The sequence below is a fragment of the Lemur catta genome, chromosome 15 (genome assembly GCF_020740605.2).
Source record: "Lemur catta isolate mLemCat1 chromosome 15, mLemCat1.pri, whole genome shotgun sequence".
Classification (NCBI taxonomy): Eukaryota; Metazoa; Chordata; class Mammalia; order Primates; family Lemuridae; genus Lemur; species Lemur catta.
Genome location: NC_059142.1, coordinates 28640626 through 28659728, shown reverse-complemented (window position 1 = coordinate 28659728; position 19103 = coordinate 28640626). Strand labels below are relative to the sequence as shown.

The 19103-nt window shown below is 42.0% G+C and overlaps 1 protein-coding gene across 4 annotated transcripts; it reads right to left on the bottom strand.

Moving 5' to 3' along the window:
• Window positions 1-957: 957 nt before the first annotated feature.
• On the bottom strand, window positions 958-17032 carry VEZF1 (vascular endothelial zinc finger 1). Of its 4 annotated transcripts, none has more exons than XM_045525681.1 (6): window positions 16856-17032; window positions 11425-12119; window positions 10611-10674; window positions 9360-9543; window positions 7666-7821; window positions 958-4336 (listed from the first exon to the last, which is right to left on the bottom strand). In XM_045525681.1, the coding sequence occupies exons 1-6, from the start codon at window positions 16886-16888 to the stop codon at window positions 3909-3911; spliced, it is 1560 nt and encodes a 519-aa protein (XP_045381637.1). In that variant the 5' UTR covers window positions 16889-17032; the 3' UTR covers window positions 958-3908. The 4 variants fall into 4 exon arrangements, with proteins under 4 accessions (XP_045381637.1, XP_045381636.1, XP_045381638.1 ...); XM_045525680.1 differs by having other exon boundaries at window positions 9360-9561; window positions 16856-17022; XM_045525682.1 differs by lacking the exon at window positions 16856-17032 and adding an exon at window positions 14007-15323 and having other exon boundaries at window positions 9360-9561.
• Window positions 17033-19103: the final 2071 nt, after the last annotated feature.

Sequence of the window (19103 nt, the reverse complement as noted above, 5' to 3'; positions counted from 1 at the left end):
AATGGAGAGGGTGCAGGACTGAGGGCCAGATTTATTAATATTAGGGCAGGAAGGGGAAAGAAATTACTATCTCATGAACAGACTGGACTTTTTCTCTAATGATCCTTGAGAACACTAAAGTGTCCACTATCCCCTCGACATCCTGAACCCAGGTCTCTCCCAAGAGGGCCAAACTGCAAGGCCCCTTTAGAAAAGGAGACACCTGGACAGCCGGGATTGGAAAGATTATCTAGCAACTCAGTAAAATAACACTTCCCCTTGTTCCCAAGACAAAAACAGCACAAGAAATACATTTCCTCCAGCTGTGTTCACTGAGTCAATAAAGAGACTAAAGTAATTATTACAGGAAGTTTGGAAAGCATTCTATATAAAACAGATGTATGTATCTAAAACCTTTTCATTAAGTGTCAGACTCATCTTGACATCTGTCTGGTGATACCGTCACTTGGGTACTTATCATATCTCCTTTAACAACTTCCTTGGAGGCAGCAACCATGTCTTAGTCGCCTTTACGTGCCCTTAGTGCATGGCAGTGCCTGGCACATTATTGTAGTACTCAGTGGACATCTGATAAATCTAGTTAAACACAAATGGGCAGGGGACTCAGCTTAAAATATCTTTGAATTAAAGAAACTGAATCCTAGAGCATGAGAAAAACTGTTCTAAACCCATTTTTTCTTTTGGGTAGAATAGGGGCCTAAACCTGTGCCACTGTCCCAACGTGTGACTTCCTGGGCTTTACTCAAGCTGCTGGGCAGAGGTACTTCCCCACTGCAGTCTGGTGCTTTTCCACCCCCCCTTCCATGGTATCCAGATACCAACCAGCCCGACACCGGTCCCTCCCTCTCTCTCCAGCCCAATACTGAGATGTGGCACACCTGAAGAAGCAGTACTTCAAAAATTTCTCTATCATCATAGTGAACTGATGAAGCTTCTGAGTTATTAAGCAATCCATCGTAACATTTGTGACTGGTTAACTTTAATTTGTCAAAATAAATCTGCAGTATTTTGCATGTTAGTAATACAGTGCTGGTATTGACAGGTAAAATCATCATCTGCTTACATAGAAACCTTCATTTAGGAGCACACCGTAGGAGGGAAATGGATACACAATAAAAGGCAAATGCAGGCCAAGCAGCGAGCCCTAGAGCATAACAGGCTGGATGTCAGATTTGAGGATTATCTAATACAACTGTTTAGCTGCCAATCTGATAAAGGGGAAGCTCTCAACCAGGTTACAACCAGAAGAGAAAAATATACTCTGCCTTTTCGTAGAGCGGTGGCCGTTGTGCCTTCAACACCTGGTTGAATCAGTTCATCAGCATCAGAACTCAATTCCAGTTCCAAGACATGGGAGAATTTCACTGCACAACCTATTCAGCCTCCCTTTTCAGTAGCCCGCCCTCACCCCCATCCTGCCATCAACTCTCTCCCTCCCAAAAGAAGACACGACGTGGCTTTATTATTGCAGACAAGCTTCTTAAGTGAATAAAGAATGCATACAAAATAGCATTTTAACTGAAGTCATACAATGAAGTCTCACTCCTGTTTATTATACAATGAATTGATAAAACAATCATTTCTAGTATATATCTTTTTTTTAAGAACTAATACTTTCAGGATTCTGACAACCACACTCTAGCCTGGGGGGTAGGGCCCACAACTGCCCTCACTGAGGACTGCTCCTTGAACCACTGTGGAGGATAGTGACTGCCAGCCCACCAGAGAGATGAAAGGTCCCAGCAGGCAGAGCCAGAACCCAGTCTTGGGTCTGCATGCCAGGAAATGTGGGCTTCCTCCAAATGTGGCCACTGCCCCCCAATCCAGGCCTCAGCAGGGCCATTCTTGGGCCTTCCCTACACCAGTCCTTCCAGTAGTCCACACATAATGCTGTACATATTAAAAACAAACCATTTATGTACTGTGGATAAGAACAGTTGTAACAAAGTCATAGCTACATATTTTTCTCTACATTTTGTTTATTGAGACAAACTAATTAAAAGGCACAAACATGGGGCATGTTTACATGGACATTATAACAAACATATACATTAAAAGTGTAGGAATGTGTTGCCTTCCTGCTAAACAGAAAGTTCCTAAGCTTTTATATATACAAAAGTTGTACAATTTAATGTCCTAAAGTACAAAAGATCATTTATAAAATTATTTTACACTAAGTACTATTTATTTTATTTTTTACTATGTAGTTCGACCCCCTAGAACTGTTTTGTATAATGACACACAGATACCTGTCCCTGATGTAGAAGTCTGCCTCAGATGCAAGGTATTTTGATGCTTGAACTGACACAGTGGGGTATAAACAGAAGTCATCCAGTTTGATAGTCAGTCCTGCAAACATTCTGCAAGATTAACACAACTAGTTTCCATTTCTGTTAACTGCAAAGATTAAAAAAGGAAAAAAAAAAAAACAAAAAACCAAAAACATATTGCAACTTAAAAAAAAAAAATCACAGCGTCTTGGTTTTAGTTAACTTTTTTTAAAAACACGATGCTTTAAAAACATTAATGTGTGGCATGATGGTATAAAGAGTATCTGTTTCCCTACCTTTTGGTTTCTACTTTATGTACAGAGATAAAACATCCTGCTAAGAAATAAAAAGCACATGTTGCAACGTGCACAATCATTGCTGGGTTTCCACAGGAGTGCAGACAGCTATCTCCTTGAAAACACCACAAAGCTGACACAAGTGTTTTCTCAAAGAAAAAAAAAAGTGATGTCCATATTTACAAAGTTGAACAAATCTGCACAATACTTGATTAAGAAATGGAAGGAGAAATTAAAAAAAAAGAGAGAGATACACTCTGCTTGTTCTGAAGGGGCATACTACCTAGTTAGTGGTTAGAATAAAAACTGTATACAATTTAATATAAGACATAAACTCTAGTGAGCAACTAACACATCTGTCCCTGTTGTAACATCAACAGGCTCTGATTGGGAGAGAGAGGGGCATAACACATCCCAGTGCCTCCAGCGTCTTCCAATTTAAAGCAATATATTTGAACTGTTCCAAAGTACTCCTTGGCTCCCAAACAGGAGTCCCACTGGTCTCCTTTTGTGAGGAGCCTGTCTGTCTGCACACACGACAACTTCTCTGTCAGTTGCGGCCTTTTCTTACCAAAACACAATTTGTATATTTTGGTGTTTTTTTTTTTTTTAAAGATTTTTTTTTAAAAAGTCAACTACAATGCTATATTCCATCAGGATTAATATGCTGAGCAATATTTACATCTCCAAATATCAGGTCACAATCCCTATTATATGTTGAAGTTAGAATGATAAATTATCATATGCTTTGCATATCAGAGCTGGTATCACCTTTCCCATAGGGAATGCTGCCTGAAATTAACATATTCCCAAAGGTAAAATGCATATTCTCTGAAATGCATTTTATTATGACAATGCATGTATTTACTCATAAAAACAATAAACACAGACAATTCTACACTAGCTCTCAATCCATGGATTTAGAATTTCACGTTAAAATCAGTCATCCACCTTGTATAGGGAGAAGAGTTTTGCTAGCGTTTAGAATAAAATGATTTTTGGGGATTAGAAACAGTAATGCTGTTTTTTTTATTTTGAAATGGGTTTTTTTTTTTTAATGATTGGTTTTAATTCTGGCATCTCATCTTGCCAACTACTATCCTGTTTAAGCAATGCTGTCAGCTAAAAGGAATTTCTGATTAAACTAAAGTGGTCCAGTGATAAGTTACATACATACCCTACTTTGAACAATCCCAGCCAAATTGGAGAAAAATGCTACTACACTATTAACTAATGTAATAAAATCTCCCAATTTCATGGTTTACTTTTTGTTTTAATCAACTAAAAGTTAAGTTGCTGGTAAATATTTACTTTAATCCATATTTTCATTTTATAATACTGTTTACCAAGGCGGTGATGTAGGCAAAGCTTGGGGCAAGAAAGGCATGCTCTCTACAGGCCTCATTGCTATATTGAGAGGGGCGGCTAATGTCATAGGCGTGGGCAGATTCATTGGAGATGTGATCGTGACAGGGTGTGCTATATTCACTGGGGCAGTGACAGGGGTGGGGAGGTTGACTGGGGTAGTGAGTGTTAAAGGAGAGGTCATGGATAATGGACTGGTTATAGTTACAGGATGCCCTATGTTCATTGGGCTGGTTATGTTAACTGCACTTGAAACATTTACTGGACTTCTCATGCTCATTGCAGCTGCCACTGTGACTGGGTTTGACATAGTCCCAGACGACACAGAGGATGTTATATTGAATGGAGTAGTAAGAGTCACAGGTGTCGTAGCAGCCGTGGAGGTTTGGCACAGGTTAGCAGCTTCTAAAATAAAAGACAAAAGGGCCTTTAGACTTTAAAAACAGTGAAAAAAAATTCAGTTTCTGAATCAATTTCTTTTCATTAAAAAAGTCAAACATTTAATAAATCAAATTACAGTTTTCTACCAAGTCATCAACAGGAAGGGAGGACCCTCTGGAGCTCAAGCCTGGGGGCCAGGGATCTCAGTGATCTCAGTGTGGGAGTCACCTTTCTGATGCTGTAGCTCCTGCAAAAACTTAGGCAACTTGTTTAGCCTTGCATTTTTTGTTTCAAGTTCAGATTTACTTACCTACCTCATAGTGATGCTGGGAGGATCAGTTAACTTCTGTAAAAGGCACTCTGGGGGGCAGAGATACCAAGTAGGGCTAAGTGTTCTCACTATCACTTCATGCAGTTCGTCTGAGTTCTAAAGACTGTCTTGGGAAGAGCCAACCACCAGCAGGGCAGGAGAAAGGACTTGTTTACACAGCGCTGGGCCAATAGTTACACAATAACAGATAGTCAGAAAAATCTCATAAGGCACACCATAACTAGCAGAGAGAAGTGTGCATACTCAATGATATGTAAATTAAAGCCTTCTTAGACATGAAGCCACGTTCTGTTAAAGTTTTAAAAATGCATAATTAGAGAACCATAAACAAGTTATTCTAGTATCACCTGTTTATTTCAGTTTTAGGAAAATCATTCTAGTTAAATCTTGTTTCTGGTTATGATTCTTAACTATGTTAAGAAAGAAAAAATACTCCTCAGTAGATTGATATTCTCCTTCTCACTCCTATTTCTTCTTCTCTTTCTGATGTTGACATACTTACTTTGTGTAGTATCATTTAACTGCACATATTACACACACCACCAAACATACCAAGAACTAACCAGGCAAGGAGACCCCGAAGTGAGTTGGCGGACCCTGGTCCTTGTTATCTAGCAAAACCTGGGTACTCCCCTCCAAAGTGACACCCCCAACCCATCCCTCAACAAAATTCAGCACCACCTGCTGGTGTGCCAGAAAATGGCAGTAAGAAGATGGATAGGTGGGCTGGCTGTGACTTGGCTGTAATGGAGAAATGCATTAGAAACTAAAGATGGGAGTCTGCACATGATCTACACATAGGTTAGATCATCTCAGGTGGACCCTTGAGTCAAGCAGTCATTCCTTGATCAATACAATGTAACTTTGGCATACTCCATACTCCATATCAGAGATTCCTGAACCTGGCTGATGTTCAAAATCATCTGTCTAGGAAACTTCTTTAAAAAAATGGATTCCAGAGTTGGGCCAGGCGTGGTGGCTAACCACCTATAATCCCAGCACTTTCGGAGGCTGAGGCGGGAGGATCGCTTGAGGCCAGGAGTTTGAGACCAGCCTGAGCAACATAGCGAGACCCTGTCTCTACAAAAACCAGAAAAATTAGCTGGGCCTAGAGGCTACTCTGGAGGATAAGGCAGGAGGATCACTTGAGCCCAGCTCAGGAGTCTGAGGCTGCAGTGAGCTATGATGATGCCACTGCACTCTAGCCCAAGTGACAGAGTGAGACTCTGTTTCAAAAAAAAAAAGTATTCCCAGGAAGGCCAACAGTGAAATTTAGGTGGAATCTAGGAATGTACATGTTTCAAAAGCTCCCGAGATGATGGTAAGATTTCAACCAGGTTTGGAAACTTATATTACCTTTTTTAGGCCTAATTATTTAAAGGGACATTGCTAATTCAAGTTTAGGTTTTCAGGTCAGGAGTCTTCTCTCCCCCCAAAAGGTAACATTTACTAACATGAATACAGAGGTCTCTAATATCAGTGGTCATTTCCAGAAAGATTCATACTATGAATGGAAATACAATAGCATTTTGTTTCATGGAGGTCAGAAGATGAGCTAAACAATCAAGTCTTATTGTGCAATCAAACTGAAATACAATACCAAACAGAGGAGTGCAGCAAGAGAGAGAATGAGAGAGAAAACCAACTCACTTTTGAGGGGCCGGTATCAGTGCTAAGGATATTCTCCTCCTGCTTTCCCCAAAGGTGTTCTCTCTCTCTTATGTGCTATTCCCCTCACCTCCTCTCCTGTGTTTTCTTTTAACCTAACAGTGTCCTTTTATTATGACTTAAACACTTCACTCCTTCTCTAAGTAAAACATCCTTAATATACTTTCAACCCACTATGCAATTATCACAGCACTACATTTTTTTGCTCCCCACTGCCAGCTCTCCCTCCACCCCACTCTTCTACCCACAAATCATTTTATTAAAATAATGACAAATCTTCATTTGGAAGACAGGAACAAGCAGCTGAGCAATGATGGAAAGCCTGTCTGGACTGCTGCAGTCTTTTCTTCCAATGCCAGTAGATGTGTAAAAAAGGATGCTATTCCTTTTGTCTTTATCCTAGTACAAGATGTTTAGAAAGGCTTGGAGGAAGGCAACAGCCACACTACATGAAAGCAAAAGATGGAAGAAACTACATAGCAAAGGAATTACATGCGGAGGAGCCTATATGCAGAGGATTCCTTAGCATTTAAAATAAGACAGCAAAACATGGCAGAGGTGGGGAAGGAAGAACGAATTTATAAATTTGTCCTGTGGCTGATGATACATCAACAAAATGATTTATTTGAAGTGGCTGCACTATAGTCCAGAACCCAAAACTGTAACTAGTAAGTTAAAAAGTATGTTGAACACTGATAGTCCAACTGATTCTTTGTAAGATACACGAGAGAAAAGCAAACTATTCTTACTTAATTTTTCTAACAATTATAGTAAAGTCCCTATTAGCACAAGTGCAGACATGTTAAGCCAAGGCCAGTCACAGTGATAGACTGAAAGAGATTAAGGGTGAGACCAAGAGAAAAAACATCAGCACTATAAAGTCTGAACCATGTAATACATAATACAATGCAGAAAGAACACTAAAGAGCAAAACATAGCAGAGTTATAAGAAAATGAACTTACGTACACATAAGGACATTTCATCCACCTTTAAAAGTGGGAATATTTCAGAAGGAAAAATAAAGGAGCCCATAATGCATGGAGGTTGACATCAAAATGGAACTCTGAGCATAACAAAGGACCAAATTTAGTTCCAAATTTGTAACAAAAAGTAAATCAAAGGAAAGAATGTCGTAAGAAATATCAAGAATTTTCATTTCCTAGTAAGAAAAACTTACCTGGATGCTTTGCTGCCAGTAACTAAACTTTATCATATATTTCCCAGCATTCACAATATTTACGTGTTTCCATTAAGTTAGTCGCCCCAAATTGTGGCTTCTCACTTTGATCACGTGGCAGACCAAATGAAAATACTTCTCTGGCCACACTTTGAACACTGGAAGCCTCATCTTACCTTTCTTCCTTGCTTTGACAGCTTCTTCCCACAGTCTCAGTGTTTCTACCTGCTTCCCTGGCCAGCTTGTCACATGTTGTTGCTGCTGCTGCTGCTGTTGCTGCTGCTGCTGCTGCTGCTGCTGCTTCTGGTTGCTGGTCTCTTCATTCATGCATGCTATTCCAAAGACAAACCAGAAACGCTGCATTTACCTTGAAAAAGTATGGCCATTTTTTTCAAAATTCACTCCTCATGCTTCTGTGACCTTTTAACCTGATAGTTCTTGATAAGTATATATTTTGGGGGATTGTGTCTATATTGGTCAAAATAAACAAATTGACTAAAAAGATCCGGAGAAGCAGGGAAAAACAATATAGAAAAGAATTCTCTGCATAGTAAAAAGCAAGCATCTCAAAAAATGGAAGTTGGGTAATATTAGCATGAATTAATGTTCATCAAAATACCAAATGTTTTAAAATTTGACTACAATGATGTACATTAAAAGTAAATTTTTGTAAAGTTAAAGTACAATATGCTAGATAATAAACCCAGTGTACTTACAAAGAAGCAAAAATGGATGAGATTAAATCATATTAAGCTTTCTTTCTCATTCACTTGTGGCCACCCATTTTTTGAACATTTAATGTTTCTGCTGCATAATGTATGTATATAACAGAATACAGGATTAAGGAAATGCCTTCTTTTATTGGTTAGGGCAATCTTAACATTAAAAGCCTGGCTAAGTCTGGGTAAATGCACAGGATAAAATGTGAATTTTATCCCCAAGTCTCTAGAATATTCCATCTTTAACTCTGAATTTAAGGTAAACAAAGCATTTAAACCTTCAAGTGGATATGATACCTCATTTCTCTACAGATTTGGGTTTGAAAAGCAAACTTGTTAACGTTGCTTTCACCTTTAGGGTTATTATTAAGGATACGTTATTAATACAATTAGGAGTTAGGAAATACTGGTATTTAAGAATCTTCCTAACTCTAAATAAAAACAATTAAAATTGCCTGCTATAAGATGTAGCTTCCAGCAGGGCTCCATGGCTCGTGCTTATAATCCTGGCACTCTGGGACGCTGAGGTGGGAGGATCGCTTGAGGTCAGGAGTTCAAGACCAGCCTGACCAAGAGCGAGACCCCGTCTCTTAGTGGGGCATTGTGGAGTGTGCCTGTAGTCCCAGCTACTCGGGAGGCTGACGGAGGAGGATTTTTGTGCCCAGGAGTTTGAGGTTGCTGTGAGCTAGGCTGATGCCACTGCAGTTTAGCCAGGGAAAACAGAATGAGACTCTGTCTCAAAAAAAAAAAAAAAAAAGATGTAGCTTCCTAGTGTGGCTTCTGGTGCCTCAATCCTAACACACTAGAGCTTTTTATTCAAACCCCATAGAAAAGTGGACATGCTGAAAAATACCTATGGGGAAATTCTGTTCTTCTAAGATGGGTGTTATTAGTAGCACAGGATTGAAAGCAAAATTAATGGAGAGCTTATCAATGCTGTTGGAAATATGCAGGTAAAGCACGGTTCTGATTTGAATATACTCTCTCCATTATTGCCTGTTTGCACACTTTAGTAATAGGAGGAAACATGTAAGATGAACATTAATATAGTCCTGAGAGCACACACATGAAAATACATTTGATACATTATAAAAACATGCAGATTTCATAATCTGAAATGCAAAAGAAATAACATCTGAAGCATCACCTACTTTTACTGATGCCTTGTTTACATGTATTACAGTTGATACTTTGGCTCTGCCCATGAGTCTTTAAGTGGCTGGTGATGTACGCTGCACTCAGGAGCTTCCCACAGATGTTACATGATACCTTGCCTTCGTGGCGCACCATGTGTGTCCGCAGTCTGTCTTTGGTGGCAAAGGCAGCAGTGCACGTCTGCATGAGGGAGGAAAACTTTTTTTAAATATAGACTATCCTGTTCTACTCATTTTAAAGTACGTTATATTCTATGCATTACCCTACCCATGTCAGCAAGCTGACTTAGCTAGCTGAATTTTAATTGCATTTGTTACCTAGAATCATAATTGCAATAAAACACTTAATGAATTTTAGACCCTTCCATTTTGGAGGAAGAAAACATATCAACACAGAGCAGTGAAAAGATATAAGCTTTAGAGTCAGGTAATCCTGGATTTAATGAGCTCTACAATTTACTAAACAGTGTAATGTTGAACAAGTTAGTTAATCCATCTGAATTTGTTTCTCATCTGCAAAATGGGGATAATAATTCCCAACTCACAAAATTACTGGTGGATCAACAGCCTGGTGCACATAGCAGGCACTTACTCAATGACACTAGTTTCCTCCCTCCAATTAGATTTTTCTTAGGATTCAACCATTTACTTAATAAAATCAGTCATTAACAAATTTAACCGAAAGCAGCACCAGTACTCTAGCAACAAACCAGAATTACTGATGCCTAAAACAGTCATTTGATGTAGCAAAGTTCTTAACCTTTTTGTTACCCTGACTGATGTCAAATAAAATCATTAACCTGAACAGATTTTCAAACAACTAAAAAATGCTCCAATTTGGTAATAGCAAAAGTCCAGTATGTGATAACATTTGGGACTCTCCTACTTCAATTAAAACAATCTCAATCATCAATCCAGAAATTAATTTAAAGCCCTTTATTCTTTTATTCATTCCAAATACACAACAATCTTTGCAAGACTATACATTTTTTTCTTATAGTAAGAAATGCTGTTGCCCAGGAAAAGGGAAAGATAGCTTAACAAAAATAACAGAAATTCTTAAATGATCTTGTCTTATAGAAATAGAAGCTGTTATTTATATTTTATAAAACTATAATTCAAATAGGCCACATTTACTCAAGCCAGTGATTTTAAGACTATTCAAGAATGGTGAGATTTGACTGGCACAGACCGTCTGGATAATATGCATTAAGTACTACACTAAGGATAAGTCATTTTAACTCTTACTTGGCATTTGAAGGGTCTTTCTGTTGAATGGACATGTTTTACATGACAGCTTAAGTGGTCAGGCCTGTGAAAGAGAGAGTTTCAACAGAAGATGTAATATAACACACAAAGAAATGCTACTTATGTGATGCTTACATGCTTGGCAGATAGGGAGGGGGCATTTTAAAGAAAGCTAGCAAAATCACCGACCCCCCTCCCCACTGTAAGCCTCCTTACCTCTCTTACCATAAACAAAAGTCTTAGTCCTTTACCTGTTAATTTTCTCTCCTAGTCAACATCAAATCATATTAGGTCTTGATTCTTTACAATTACAAAACACTTGAAGTTTTAGTCCTAACACCTGCCAAAAACAGCTCCTATTATATTAACTCTAAAAGCTCTTAAAAATGAAAATTAGTGAAATGTTAGTACCCACAGAAAAATGGAAAAACATTCTTCTAAAAGTTTTATTAAAAGTATCAAAGGGCTTCCAGGAAATGAGTTTCTTTGATTTGCGCAGTGAACCTCATGTGTGTGATCTCCCGAATGAATTGGAAACTGGTGGTTTTGCAGTGATAAGAAGTATCCACGTGCCAAATGAAGGCCTGAGTCCACCAAGACACTTCTTAAAAGAAATAATAGGTTAATCACTATGTACCACTTGCCAACCACACCAAACTGGAGTTAGACCTGGAAGCATAATGTTTATCTATCACCAATCTCTAATAACACAGGCCTGCCCACATCTGTTTCTCACATAAACCTTCCAGGTCACAGAGACAAAACTGAAGTTCACTGATAGCATAATGAAGAAAAGCAAAGCAAAATGCAGTACCTCGAGAAGCCTTTCCCACAAACACTGCAAGTATAGGGTTTGGTGATGCCTCCTTCATGAGACCTCACATGGTAAGTCATCCGGTCCTTCCTCTTGAAGCGCTGATTACAAATAGGACACTCGAAGGGCTTCTCGTCTGAATGAGAGAGCTTGTGCCGATTGAGGTGGTACACGTCTCGGAAGGCCTTCCCACACATCTCACAAGCATGGTTCTTCTTGACAGGCTTACTGGGTTTCTTGACAGACTGGGTCACGGGCATAGCCGTGGTGCTGGCACTGCTACTGGGGTTGGTACCCGAGGAAGATGTAGTGACTGTTGACAAGATGCCTGCAATGGTTGAGACCAACGAAGTTCGGCTGCTGTCCCCAGCGATGGTAGAGATAAGGGGAACCACCGTGGTGGGGGTTTTCTTTGCCCGGGACACCAATTTGATCCCTGTGTGGCAGGATTCATGGCGCCTCAGGTGATAGCTGTCCCTGAAAGCTTTACTGCAGTAAGTGCACACAAATGAAGTTTTGGGTTTTTCTTTTTTAATCCCAATGGCATCCTTTAATGTTTCCGGTGCAGCCTGAGGTTTCTGAGTTATTGGTATTGGAAGCAATGGTTTCTGATCAGGGGGCTCCACAGCAGAGCTCAGGAGGGGCAGCAAGCTGTTCTGTGCTGCCTGCTGTTGGTGATGGGAGGCTTCATGGGCCTAAAACCAAACATTTACACTTCAGAAACTCAGCCTCTCACAATGGGCTTCAAAATTCAACATGCTCCAGACAACAGAGACCAGAAGAAACAGTCAAGGAGTCTGTAGGCTATTCTCTGCAACAGAGATCCAGCAACCACCTAGTTACTCTCAGAGCTCCCAATATAAAGCATTGAAAGAAAAATCACTGTCCAGACATAAAACTTTTGCGACTAAGTTGCTGACAGTGATCTTGCTTTTGAACAGCTGACTAAACTACAGACTACTCTGGTCCATAAGGGACATACCAGCTGATGAAATCAGTTTGCATTAGTCTGTCAGTGCTGAAACCAAGTTTAAATAAGTTGTCAAAAAAATTATACTTTAGGCTGAAGTATTTAACAGTACCTTACCGTAGCAACACACAAACACACACACACATACACACAATGACATAATCATCTACTTGTCTATTACCCAGGAAAGGAAAAACATCATGTCTTTCCCTTTCCATCAGAAAACTCTTAGTGATTGAGGAAGGGGGCTGTTGCTAAGTGATGAAAGAAAAGTAGTTTTCTGAATACATATGCTAGTTGTTAAGTTTAAGTTTTCATTGACTCTACTAAAAGATCTGGTCGAAACAAAATCTGCTATTAATCAACCTGGAAGGCATCTGTGAAGGTAACCAACAGCAAAACACCTGTCAGTTGTTCTCAGGTCATTTAATCTTATACTGGAGTCTGCATCCTTTAGCGACACTAGCTGTTCAAACCCTAAATTCTCAAAGGCAGACTAATGAGAAAAACAAACAAACAACAAACACTTAAATTCCTTTCATGTTCATCTTCTTCCAGCAGTTCCAGCAGTTGTAGGTTTCGATAAAATATTAGACATTTGCTGGTATAAAGTGCTTCTCCACTTCAAAACTGGGGGCTGGATACTGTATGGAAATTTTCATTAGCTGCACTGAAACCAAAATTTCATCGTGGATCAGGTTCTTGGTATTTATGAGTAGTTGCTCTCTCAGTTCTGATTCTTTCAAAATTCTCCATACCTCCACACTGATAAACATTTAGGAAATGATGGAAAAAATTCCTGAAATAGTTCTTCCTAATATGTTGTTCTTTACCAATGTTATTTTTGAAACTCTTGACAGTCTTGAGTTTTGTAATCCTAAAAGGATACAGGCACTCAGAGCTAAGAGTTCCAAATATTTAAGCATACAAAGTCCTAGGAGGGGCCCATCCCATCTAGACATTTTAGACAGTTATTTACCCTCTCATTCTATAACTACAAGTCCTACAGCTAACTTGATAAAGGAAGAAAGAAACAAGGACACACACACACTCACTCACACATAGCTCCTCCTTTGATGGATAAGAATATCTACCACACATTGTTCCATGTTTACTTGATGGCAGCACAACAGCCTGGAACTAGTCTCCCCCAAATGATTAGGAGGTGTGGTATCCAGAGTTATCACCTTCAATTTAATAATTTTGATTTAATCATTCTTTGAGTCCTGGAAGTGCTCTCAGAAATTGTGTGGTTACTTATGAGTATCTTTGTGGACTTAGTGCTCATAAACGAAGCACAGTCCACTTTTAATCTAATTTGTAAAGCTCCTGTAACAGTGAGGGTCTATCTACCCAGGTGACATCAGCAGAAATTTTACAGAATTTGGACTGGACTCTAATCTCACTCCTCTTCCAACCTTGCTGTAAGACACTCAAGTTTCCATATAGTATACAAATGGTTAATAGTTGGAAATAGTTCAAGATATACAATTTCAAAGGCTAACAGATCAGATAATAGGGAATGCAAATCTTCTGGACAAAGTTCAGACTTATAGAGGCATTTTTCAATTCTAAACAACCATTAGTACAATGGAGTACTAAAAGCACTTACTGCCATTTTACCAATTCAGATGTCTGTGGCAACATAAAGTATTTTTACAGCATTGCTGAAGCTCACTCTCATACGAGGGTCACACCAGGTCCCTGCTTCTTGGGTGAAATGCTGTAGAACCACTACAGGAATCACTCTCTGAGGATTCCTAGGATCCCCACACTTCTACATGAAGCCTTCTAAGGGGGAACTGGGTTTTCCCAACTTGTTCTCTGGGGGAGAGACAGAGTAAAATAACAACCACAGCTGGCCTTTAGTTAAGTGATTTACTTTTAAATTTATTTTTAAAATATAACTTCTGGGCTTTTATTTGACTATCATCACCAAATCAAAGTTTTAATTTTATCTCCCATCTCTTTCAACTGCAAGGTTTTTTAACCCTGCTCAAACTTTCCTTTTTCTGAGGCTGGCAAAAAACAAAACAGAAATGTTATTTCATCACCCAGGGTAGTAGGATATGGCACCATGAAATCTCCAGTGCCAGAGGGTAAAAGATTTTGTACTGAACAAATTAGCATCGGTGAGTCATATCTTTAATGTCCTGTTAGAAGAATAATCCATCAAACATTTTAGCAGCTATAGCTTTCACTTTCCACCAGGTTATCTGGAAAGCAAGCAGGTATTAAATTGTTTTAAAATATAAATTCAATAGGATGCTCCAGGAAACAAACAAGAAAATTTAACTCCATTTTCCCAGTGAAAATTACTTAATACCAGAACTGATTAAGCCTATTCATACCTTCCCATAGAAAAGGCTGAAATATTCTCTTCACCCATTCAACTGCCCTTGGCTCTACATTTTAACTTTTCCAACAATTTTCACTGCACACATTGCCAAGCTCAGGATCAAATATTAGCTTTAACACTTCTTCATCAGGTGGAAAAAAAAGATTTTAATAGCTGAAAACAAGTAAATAGTATAAAATCTAATTAAAAAGTTGATCAGAATGCTTCGCATTTGCTTTATCCAGGGATGGAATAATAATTTTTTAAGAAGTACTCCAAAAGATTTTTCAGCTAGCTTTCTAAAGATGAGTTATAAGTTTTTCCTGTTTTTTTTTAATCTCTATTAAGTTTGTAGACACCAGATTTAATAGTCTTTTTAATCATGTGAAAATCACTTCAGTGGCCCATCAATCCCATATCTTTTCTTTTTCTTGAGAAAAAGAAAGCATTTGCCACCTTTACACCAACCTGGATGACAGGTAGTTATGTATCATTTCTTTTCCAGTGCATTTTAAGTTGGTTTATCACATTATTATCAAGCTTATCAAAGCACAATAAAACAACACTAGACCATAATGAGAAAAGGAGGAAGTTCCTGAGTTCCATAATTTTGCGTATTTTCAATTTTAAGAAGCCCGAATATATTTCAGTAACTACTTAAAAAACAAATTGTCCATGTTTGAAAAAATATACGTCTTAAAACAATAAACCAGGTCTACATAATAGGTAATGTCTGAATTCTCCAATTCTCTATATTAAATTCACTGGGATGAATCCAGTGGCTTGAAGGATAATTTTTTGAAAATTCTGCATCCGTTCCTGGTTAGTTCCGAAAGGTCTCAAGCGCCCAAGCTACGCGTTTGGGATTTCACGAAATAGTCAAAGAAGGAAAATAACTCAGAGAGGCGGGAAGAACGCACTTAAAAGTGAAGAGCTAGCTTCCCAACCTCCTCCGGTTCCGAAGTTTCCCCGTGAGCTCATCGCTACTGCCCACTAAATGCTTCGTGTGCAAAGAGAAACGAAGCAGGAAAAAAATAAGTTCCAGCCTGGATCTTGCAAAGAGGGGTCCCCCACCTAAAGTGGGCGGGCAAGAGAATTGCCAACGTACCGGCTACAGTCACTTTTAAGTTTCTTGCAAAAAGCAAAGACCAACACCCCAATGAGTGACTCATCTGGGGGCTTTGTAAGCGGACTTTGTTTGCGCTCTCCACTTTCCGTCTCCCCACTAGGCTGGAGGAAACGATCGCGGTGGGCCGAGAGAGAAAAGCGCTCCGGGAGAAGGTCGGGCCTGCAGGAGTCCCGGCCCCCACCGCTCCCTCCTCCCCGGCCGGGGGATTCCCCGGGCTGAATGGGACGGCGGGAGAGCTGGACGAAGGGAGAAGGTGTCAGCTGCCAAGGCTCGGCTGAGGCTTGGGAAAGAAACAATGTAAATCCAGTGAAAAAGTTTGGGGAGGGGAAACACACTCTCAGCACCCCCTGCACTGGGTGAACACGGGGGGGCGGCGGGAAGGGGGAGTGGCGGGGAACCCAGACATACCCGCTATTCGCGGCGAGGTGGGAGGGGGTCAGAAAGTCAACATACACACGCATATACACAAAAAGAAAGGAGAAGGAGGTGAAAAGGAAGAAGAGCGAGCGAAAGACGGATGAAGTGGTGTGGGGGGGAGAACGAGACTCAGAGCAGGACCCGGGGACCCCCCTCACCCCACGGTGCGGGACCCGGCTGGCGCGCAGCGGCTGGGCAGCCCGCGCTATCCAGCGGCCCGGCGCCCTCCTTTCTCTGGGCCGCGGGGTGGTGACAGCGATCGGCCTCCTCCCTTCCCCTTCAGGGCAGGCGAGAAGGGTGTGTGTGTGTTTGTGTGCGTGTGCGCGTGTGTGTGCTGGGGGGGCCCTGGGTTCACCCCGAGGCCTGCTCTCTCCCCCGCACCCCGTGAGGCCGCCTCCTTTCACCTCAGCAGCCCGGCTCCGCCGGGGCGGGCGGGCGGAAAAACAAAGGGGGATTAAGGCCGGGCCGGAGAGCGGAGCCGGGAGGGAGGGGAGGAGGAGCGCCCGCCCGCCCGCCCGCCAGCCCGGGGCCCGGCCCCCCTGTCCCCCCCGTGCCCCCCCGGGGGGGCCCCCAGTACCTGGAACAGGAACGCGGTCCAGTTGGCCTCCATGGCTGCGGCGGCCGACCCCCCTCCTCCCCACTCCCCCCGCTCGGGGAGCCTCCTCAGCCGGAGGAGGCGACAACAAAGCGGCGGCGGCGGCGGCGGCAGCGGCAGCGGCGGCTCCTCAACATGGCAGCGCCGAGCGCGGCCACTTCCGGTAACCTCCGGGACGCACCACCGCGGCGGCGAGCGCGGGCGGGGGGGGAGCCCCGGCCCGGCCGCCGCCGCCCCCAGGCGCCCCGACCCCCTCTGGGCGTCCCGGCTGCCGGCCCGCCGCCTGGGAGCTCAGCCAGTGCCTGCCGGCGGTGGGGTCAGGGCCCCCGCGGGGGGGCTGGGGTGGGGCCGGGGGCGGGGATGGGGCGCGGCGTCCCCCCCCGCGGGGGTGTGTGGTGCTGCGGTCCGTGGCTCAGGCAGCTGGAGCAGGGGGAGCTCAGGAGAGAAGATGGAGGACGTCAGGGTCTGGCGCTGGCCCGCTGGGCACAGCTGGGCCATCTCCCGTGACTCAGACACGGTGCCCAGCAGCATCGCGTCCCTATTAGACTTTAAGCGGAGGGCACAGGCCACGGCGGACACCTGGCGCTTCAGTCCGCCCTGCACAGCACGGCCCCCACCTCCAAATTGGGGGAAGCCCCTTTGACTTGGAGCGTCTCTCCCTTTTGGCATTTCATTCCGGGCTGGCTAAGTCCTACACACACTTGCTATGATATGCATCTCCCTCCGAGTAGCCTTCTAACTCAAGCAGGGAATCCCACTGGGGTGCAGCCTCAGATCCTCCCAGTGTAGAGGGAAACACTTCCCACGCGTAGAGATGTCATTACTGGGTTATTCTTGGGTGAAGGGCTGAGCTTCCCCATCCTCCCCTTCACTCCCTTCGCTCCAGATAGAATGTGAAATTCTACCCTAACACCCCTCCTCTCCCGCCAAAAATAATAAAAATAACAAGTGAGAAACTATAGACAAATTATTTTAGTCCTTTAGTACAGTCTGTTTCCTTCTTCACCCCCCCAGAACAAAAATCGAACTTCTGGTTGGACAGCGTCAGGAGATGTCACGGAGGTGACCCCAGCCTCTCTTTGCAGTTCCAAGTCTTCCATGTAGGCGTCACTGCTGCTGGAACTTTGTAGATGAGGAGCCTGTATGATGATGTCCTTAACGTTTTCTATCCTTTCCTCACATAGAGGTAGCTACTGGGAATATCAGAGACAAGCTATTATTAAACAAGTGTCTCCAGTCCAAGAAGTCTCCTGTGGTAGGGAAATGAGAGGGCAGGCTATATCACTGATATTTTTATAAACTCTAGTTTAAAAAAAAAAAGAAACTTCAGATGGACACATTATTTCAAGATTTCAAATCTTTCAGAACCAACTGACTCATATCTCATCCCATTTATTCCCCTTCAGATACTTCTAATCAAGGTTACCATCTCAAACTTCCCCTAAACATACACAATACAAATATTATAGCTGCAGAATTCTATGGCAATAGAAACTGATGAGGTACCGTAATTTGACAGTCTGTTTCCTTTCCATCTACTACAAAAGTATACCCCCTCCCACTCTTTCCTCATTCTGTCACCAGAATGAAGGGGCTGGAAAATGTTGGTCTGGTTCCTTTTAGAGCTGATTCCCCATTGGATACTGCCTGGAGGCCTTGGGGATGAATGAGAAGTTCTGGAGTTTGGATCAGCAGCAGAAGCAGGTAACACACCAGAGAATTGGTCAGCCTAAGACAGGAGGGAACAGAAAACGATGAAGAGTTTCTGATACACTCCTCAGCCAAACTGCTACAGTGGCCCCCATGTCTCCTATAATGTCCATAAGTCTCTTTTGGAAAGAAAAATAACATGGTTCAGGAAGCCTAAATTTATATACACTCAAAATAAGGAGAGAACTAAGATGTAAACCTAAGGAATTAACTAGGTAAACGAAAACCTTAGTTCTTGCTCTGACCTTGGACACTGTATGTCCTTTTATTTTTATTTGGTGCACAGCAAATCTGTGCTTCTTCCCTGCCTTAACACATTCACTTCCAGGTCTCTGTAAGGCAGCTCCTCAGTTTTCCGTCTCTGCATAGCCTCTCCTCCTCAGCTGCTGCCTTTCAAATTGCGGTGAAAATGAAGCTTCAGGATTATGAAAACCAGTACTTCATGAAGACCATTATTGTAATGACAATATTGCTGGACTCTGTTGAACTTCTTAGCCTGGGATCTAGAAACCCTTTCCCC

Coding starts and splice junctions, on each gene's coding strand:
- VEZF1 (XM_045525680.1), bottom strand. CDS start 16,888: ATGGAGGCCAACTGGACCGCGTTCCTGTTCCAG. Junction 7,822..9,359: donor TAAACAAGGCATCAGTAAAA/GTAGGTGATGCT, acceptor TCTTTGGAATAG/CATGCATGAATGAAGAGACC. Junction 4,337..7,665: donor TGTCAAAGCAAGGAAGAAAG/GTAAGATGAGGC, acceptor CTTTTATTTTAG/AAGCTGCTAACCTGTGCCAA.